We start from the raw sequence: 7,907 nt of genomic DNA, 5'->3' as shown, positions 1-7,907 counted from the left end.
CTTGGAATGAATTGAGTGCCCCGTTACTACAACAATCTTCCTGGCTGATCCCTGGCAACAAGCCTCGTGTATACACACCTCTTTTGAAAAGACAGACTTGTGGTAAATTTCAATCTCATTCTTTTCCGTTTTACTTGACTTGCAGGGCTGCCAACTGTACGCCAAAAAAGCATATTTGTATGCTTTTTTCACTTTTGTAAGATTGAGTGATTTTTCTCTTAGATTTTATGTTTTTTCATGAAAGTTAAATCTTAACATTTTAATGAATAATTTGTTTTAATTCTGTTTCTCATATCGTTTCTTAGAAATCTCCATGCTCCCTACAATACATATTTTAACAATTAATTGTTTGATAGGTTTAAGGGGTTTATTTTCATTGCTTCATAATTTTATTTTTAAGTTTTCCTTAAGTCTGAAATTTTTTACCCACACAAAATTGATATAAGGATTATTGATATCCACTGTTATTCAACGGCTGTCATTGAGGTGACTGAAGGGTGGGTTACATTTTAAAATTGTATACTTTTTTTCTTCAAATCTTACTCTTTTGGACAAGCCACCTTACACTTTTTTCTTGTGTTGAGGTTGGAAGCCCTGGACTAGTTCAAGCTTTTTTATTTATAGATTTGTCAGTGTCTGGTGAGGTCTGAATGAACTTAGGTAAGAAGCGGCCTATGTATTACCTCCACTCAATTCAGATGTGAATGAGTAGCAGCCCTATGCAGTGACTTATATTATAAGATTGCAAGTACAAAAAATAGGATTGTCTTACTGGTGACTTGAACAATATGAATTTTCAGTTCGGTCCCATATGATCAATGGGTGAATATATGAAGCATTGTGAAGCACTTTTTGTTAATGAATGTGCTTATTTACTTCATTTTAACATTTTTGAAGCAACCATCACTTAGATTTCTATTGTCTTATGTCCCATGATATCTGGTTTTCTCTTTCAGCATCGCTCTCCTCTTTGTTTTGGATTTTGACATTGTTTGCTTTTTTACTTGTCCAATCAGAAATCCTTATTTGAGAGGGAGTTCCTTTTTCTCTTGAGATGGTATATTCTTCCATTTAAATCATCTCTCTGTCTTGTGCTATTGTAGTTTTTAGTCATTGAATTCATTATAGACTTTTTAGCTGATGTCAAAATAGATACATTGATAATTTGCCCATGTAATCTTCTGTTTCCCTATTAAAACCAGTCTCCTTTGTCTTACGTTTTCTTTGGTGTTTTTAACTTCAGTTCTAAAACTTTTCTCTCTCATTTTTCCCTTTTTACTGGTGCTGATTGGCCTAAAAGTGATGCTAGCGCTGTAAAACACCTAAAAATAAAAACAAACTATTGAAAAACATATTTTATCATCTGTAATCTCCCTTGTTGAGTAAGTGAGAAAATTCAGAGGTTATTTTCGTGCCTGAGGAAAATGAAAAATTTTAAGCGCTTAATGAGATTTAGAAATTAATTTATTTTTTTTAATCCCTTTAACTCAAACAGAAAGTCTTGAGGAAAGAATGGAACATTTTGCAAAGCGTCGGAAAGTAACTCCAGCCTCAGACAAGACGGAAGGAGACACAACAACTGTCATAACAACACAAGATGGAGATTTAATGAGTTGAATAAGTGACATATTGATATTGCTTGGAATGATCTGACCTAGTCGCAAGTTAAACAACAGCGTTGAAGATGGCTGGGAGCTGTTCCACTAATGAACATGTACAAGCCAGTTACCTCACCCAATGCTGATCTGGATCTCTTTGGGTAAGAGGCAGAGTGAATTTGAGAAGGATTGTTGAAAAACAGAGGAAATTTTGGCAATACCTGGCACAAGCTGAGTTTTTTTAAAGTTCGGAACATGTCACAGCTTTATGTTTGAGGGGAATTTATTCAATTGTTGCTGCTTGAAGCTCCTGGGGAACCCCCCCCCCCCCCCCCCAAAAAAAAAAAAAATTAAATTGTAGATTAAAAGGTTCTATTTCTAATTCTTAAAAATTATTGATGTTAACGTTTTTTGATTTCCATTTAACAGCAATGTAAAGGAGAATCAGAGACTAAGGACCATATTACTAAAGTATAGATAACATATGTAGACGTCTTTATACATAGCATCTATCATGGCATTATGTTCAATGTTCCAGCACATCTGAAACTAGTCATCAGGTTAAGAGTGTCAAATTTCTTTTTGTCTCAATTATTATTCAAATGTACACTATGTTGTTATCAAGTTATAATGTTATTTAATCACTCCAGTCACAATGACCTTTGAACTTTTTGTGGGTCAAATGTTAACTTGTATTTATAAAACGCAATATTTATACAAACCCACTTCATTGGACGTTGACATTTTTCCCATTAAATGTTGACAATTGTTTAACATTTTATTCCCAGCTCAGTTTGTTGACAGATTTATAGTATAACTGCTAATGTTTTTCTATAAAAGTTTACTGAAATAAATTTCAGTTGACATCATTCCTTGTAGATTGGATTGTAATATTTTATTCTGTAAAAAATAAAAGACTTATTAACAAAATTTTGTCTTCCTTGTCTCCCATTGTGATTATCAAAATATAAAATGAAGAGAGCACACAGCGACATTGGGTGTCCAATTTCTCCCTCTTGTGGATTTGTTTCTTTTTTTTTTTTCAAAGGTCATTAGATTTTGCCCCGGCTTTGCCCTCTTGCTCAGAGGAATAAATACACCTGAAATGACCAAAAGTGTTGCATGGCTTTCAAACTCTTAAAAAGAGAAATATAGCTATTGTTTATGATCTTGCTGTTGTTGTTTATGTTCAGCCTCTCCCAAATGAAATCAAAATGATTTATAGCTTATGTTATGTTATAATGTTGATAATGGTTTATATTGTTGATTAGCCACAGTATCCAAGTTGTATGAATCAACATTCCATGTGTTTGAGGGTTGGAATGGGTGGAATTCCTTTAAGGGTGTCATGGTGGGCCAGGGTGAGGGGATGTTTGCCCACTAGACCAGGGAGCTTTATATTGATCCCTTTTTTTTTTGGTCTCTTCTATCTCCTACATTATTATTTGGCCAGTTATACAGACACGTTGGTTATCCCACTTTATAAGGCAGGGAGGCACTTACACTTACTGTGTCTTCTATCCCCTTATATCCGTTTTCCAACATGCTTTCTGTCTTTGGTTCAGAATGAGATTACTTGGTTTTGTCCTGCCCTGGCCGGATATCTTGGCTGGGAGTAAAAAATTCAAATGTATGGGTTTTGGAGATATTTTTTGTCTTGTAAATCATGTCTGTTATGCACGGAATTATTTTTTGTTTTATATATATAATGATTTGTAATTTGAGTGTGTTCCTTTTACTCTTATTGGAGATCTGTGCTTGTGTTTGGATGAGACTTTTAGTGATCTCAAACTAATTACACTGATAGTATGCCCTTGGAATCTACATCTGTTCCCTATTTTGAACCAATTCCCCTTTGTCTTACTTTTTCTCGTGTGCTTTAATTGTAATTCTAGAACTTTTTGACTTTCCCATTTTCATCCTTTTTATTTTTACTGGCGCTGATATAACCTAAATGTGTTGTGCCTCAAATCCATTAAAAATAAACACTAACCACTTCATACAAAGGTTTTGACTCTACTTTGACGCTACTTTTTTAAATTTTAAGATTAAAAGGATTAACATGGAACAATGACATTGTGTGCCGAATGAAACTTGGCTTGGATGTTATTTTAGAAAAAGCGGAGGTGTACAAATGATTTTTGAAAAATTATGGGACAGTCCTCTTGTCCTTTTAGATAATATCCATTTGCCTTCTTTGAGTCCTTGTTCTGGAATGAGACATTTCCTGCTGGGGTCTTTTGCCAAGGGGGTGACAAATGGATGTCTGGGTGGGGATCCTGACCTCCCATAGTGGGCGGGGAGGTACATGCTGTGTCTTCTATCCCCCCCATACCCGTTTTCCAATTGTTTCCTGTCATTGTCTTGGAATGAGATTACTTAGTTTTGTCCTGATCCTTGCCGGAGCTCTTTGGCTGGGAGGGAAACAGTCGAATGTATAGTTATAGTTTTGGGAGATGATATTTTTTTCCTTGTAAATCATCTCTCTGTTATGCATTGTATTATGTTGAGTTTACATATTATATTATATGATTGGTAAACATTTGAGTGTATTCCTCTTAGTTGGGACCTGTGCTTGTGTCTTGATGAGACTTTTAGGTGATCTCAAACTAAGTACATTGGTGGTATGCTCTTGGAATCTACATCTGATCCCTATTTGTTCCCAGTTCCCCTATGTCTTACTTTTTCTTGGGTGCTTACATTGTAATTCTATAACTTTTTACTATCCCATTTTCTTCCTTTTTACTGACGCTGATATAACCTAAATGTGTTGCAAGCGCCGTAAAACTCTTAAAAACAAACAAAACAAACAAATGGATGTATCTTTTTTATGGGGGGGGGGGGGGGGGGGTGAGAAGATATTTTCAGTTGGTATTGAAAAAACGTTTTTACCTGGATATTAATATTAATTTATTAAACTATTACTGGCCAATTATATAAATATGTTATTTATTTCATTCAACGTGTTGAGCATTTCAAAATGTGCCTTCCTCTTAATGCATGTTGCATTCAATATCACACCATATGACTGAAGTTAAAATTAAAATTTAAGCAAGGCTTTTGTTTCTGAAGTTTTTGCATTTTTATTTTTGGATAAATGATTGGATGTCTTGACTTTAACTATGGCATTAATTATCATTCTCATCAGTATGAGAAATTTAAGGTTTTGTTACCGCAATGGTTATTTACAAGGAGGTGATATTGCAGAATAAATAGGGAATTATGCCAGAGCTCGAGGACCCGGATTTAAGTTGTAATCCCCACAATTGGAATCTCATATTTCCTATTGTTTACTTGCTGGTGTTGGATTAAGGCCAATGCCAGGATTATTTCAGTCTCATCACATAATATATATTTTAAAACAAAGGATATACAAAGGATCTTCCATCACATGATAGCTATAGAGGTCTTAAAAACTCAATTAATATTGAACTCACCTTACAAGTCACGACCTCTCAGTGCCAGATGCTTTGAGTTTTTTTTTGTTACCCAGCAATGATATGGTGGTAGCTGGGACTGCTAAATCTGGCAGAAAGTATTTTGCAATCGACTACCGTCCTATCCATTTATTGCTATCTGTTTAATGCTTTAGAAATTGGAATAGAGTTGGCTCATTGAGCTTGGCTCTGAGGTCGACGCAATAGCCATAATCTCTTACAGCAACGAAGTTGTTTGGTTCACCCCCTCCTTACCACCCATAGGAAAACGGTCACATTTGTTACGATGCAGCCAACATTTTGTCATTCTAAATTCTTGTGTACATCATAATATTTGAACAAAATTTTTGCTACAGTTAAAGTATATTATTACTGTGTTGAAGAGCTCATTTAGCAGAAACAATATGTATAGCAAGAACTAACAGATTTTGTGTTTGAGTGAAATAAATCTATTTTTGTATAGGTTGGGTGTGAAGTTTTGAGGAAAATCCGGAAAATGGCCGGTAAGGAGAGAGTTAATGGATATTTTTTTTGTAATTTGTAAAGCAAAATTATTGAAAGAATTGATTGATTGTTTAAAGTTTGTGAAACATTTCTGATTATTTTGTTATAGTCACAATTTTTTAACAATGTAATACAGAGAAATGTATTGGTAAAATTCTGATGTCAAAAGTAAATCTCGGGCGTCTAAAAGTCTAGATTTTGATAATGATTTTCACACAAAACAAATTAGTTTTCTCTGAATTCGAGCTAACTGATTGTGTTGTAATTTTAATATATTTTCCCCATTATGCGTGTATTACAAATTATTCAATTTTGTACATAAAACTATAAAAAAAAATAAATATTTTTTTGAGATGTATACAAAATATATACATTTTAAAAAATGGGAGTTAATTCTAGTCACATAGAAAGAGGTGCTCTGATTGGTGGTTAAAAAAAACAAACAAAAAAACCTGCCGAATAGAGTCATTGATGGTTTGGATTTTTTTTTCACTATATTTAATATTATTTTTCAACTCTCTCTCATATTGATTGATATTGACAGTCTTTTACTACTGATACACAGTTTGTCTAAAATTGCAAGAAGTTGACAGTGCTGGGGCGACTTCTTTTTGCCTGCCATGGTGTGGGCGGAGAGGTCACTCTCAGAATATATTTTTTTCTCTGTATATCATCTCTCTTTTATGTACTATTATAATTTTAGAAAAAAAAAAAAATATATATTATGCTTCGTAAGCGTTAGTGTATCTTTAATAGTTGGATCCTTTGCTAGTGGCTGGATTAGACTTAAGGTAATGTCGAAACAAGGCACATTGATGGATTGCTCTTGGAATCTTCTACTTCTTCAGTCCTCATCCCAGTGGGTATGGACCATTGATGAAACTTTTCCATCCTCTCCTGTCGTTGGCCAGTCTTTCCATCATCTCCTGTCGTTGGCCAGTCTTTCCATCCTCTCCTGTCGTTGGCCAGTCTTTCCATCCTCTCCTGTCGTTGGCCAGTCTATCCATCCTCTCCTGTCGTTGGCCAGTCTTTCCATCATCTCCTGCCAGTGCATCCCAGACCTCTCCAGCTCTTCCAGGTCTCTCCTCCAGGTTGACCTTGGTCTTCCTTTTTTCGGATGGAATATTCTATTGTTCCCAAATCGAACAAGTCCACTTTGTTTTACTTTCTCTTTGGAGCTTTAGATTTTAACTCCAAGATTAGAACTCCTCTTCCCTCTTCTTACTTTTTCCTGGCACTTAAATGACCTAAATGTACTGCAAATGCTGTAAAATCCGTAAAAATAAACAAAACAATGGATGGTGCAACTGTTTACCTCCTTTTACCCTATATGTGATCCCTTTTTTAAAAAAAACTCACTCGGCTTTCAATATGTCTGGGTGGGGTTCCCAACCTCCCACAATGGGCAGGGAGGTACTTGCTGTGTCTTCTATCCTCCTGTATGAGTTTTCCAAATTCCAATTGTTCTCTGTCTAAAACCCTTAAAAACAAACCAGTGTCAGTGTACCTATATTATATTAGTTTTGGACATTGTCAGTATCCACCTTTTGGTGTGCATCCTAAGTATGTTGTGCATCACTTTTGGTGGCTTAGGATTTTGCAAACGGGTAGATTTTTGCTTCCATCCTTTAACACCTCCCCCACCCCTCTTCCCACCATGTCTCATCTTTTCTTTGCCACATGCGATTCCTGACCGTTGCAGGTACTGGATTATCTCCGTCTTTTAGTGTTTGTATCATAATATTCCACTTCGTAGATGCTGAAATGACTTTATAGTGTCTCATACCTTGTTAAATTTCTTCTATAACCAGGCCCTGATGGGAAGTCTCCTACTTTCACCGAAAGGAAAGCAATTAGGAGTGATCGGTGTTGTTTTTTAAAATGTTATTCTCTGAGTAATAATTTTATTTTTATTATTATTATTATTATTACAATCATTATTATTAGTTTTATTATTATCATAATTTTATTATTAGTGTATCTGATGTTCACCTTACTCGACCTGTTACAACTAATTTCATCCTCAGTCCTTCCAACTTGGTAAGCTTTAATATTCTAGTTATTTTACTTTTTAAGTTTTGAAAATTTCACAATTTTTCACAGAAGACTTTATTTACGGAATTTACAAATCTCATTGATGATGCTGATAAATTGATGATTGCATTAATAATTTACATCGGTTAGTTTTGTCACTCATCAAGTATTATATATTGTTATTTGAATCAACGAATCATAAACTTATATCATGTCAAAATTGTTACTCTTTATATCAAAATGCTTCTCAAAAAAACAAAAAAATTAAAACAAATGTTTTTTATCTCCGTTTTCTTTGTGGATTTCTCGTGAATTGTTTTTCTTGTAACGCCTT

The 7,907-nt window shown here is 34.6% G+C and overlaps 1 protein-coding gene across 4 annotated transcripts in view; it reads left to right on the top strand.

Annotated features, from left to right (window-relative positions):
* The window catches only part of LOC144970610 (uncharacterized), a 134,924-nt gene extending 132,396 nt beyond the window's left edge, over nucleotides 1–2,528 (top strand). For all 4 annotated transcript variants that reach the window (XM_078910411.1, XM_078910413.1, XM_078910412.1 and 1 more), the window contains 2 exons: nucleotides 1–102; nucleotides 1,496–2,528. The exon at nucleotides 1–102 is cut by the window's left edge and continues 15 nt beyond it. In XM_078910411.1, coding sequence (XP_078766537.1) covers nucleotides 1–102; nucleotides 1,496–1,617 — 224 coding nt within the window. In that variant the 3' untranslated portion in view covers nucleotides 1,618–2,528. The remainder of the gene's footprint in view (nucleotides 103–1,495) is intronic.
* Nucleotides 2,529–7,907: the final 5,379 nt, after the last annotated feature.

The sequence above is a fragment of the Berghia stephanieae genome, chromosome 4, assembly GCF_034508935.2.
Source record: "Berghia stephanieae isolate SIO BIC M18660-M18661 chromosome 4, UCSD_Bste_1.3, whole genome shotgun sequence".
Lineage (NCBI taxonomy): Eukaryota > Metazoa > Mollusca > Gastropoda > Nudibranchia > Aeolidiidae > Berghia > Berghia stephanieae.
The sequence above is the reverse complement of the archived record's forward strand: the minus strand, read 5'-3'. Positions and strand labels throughout refer to the sequence as shown.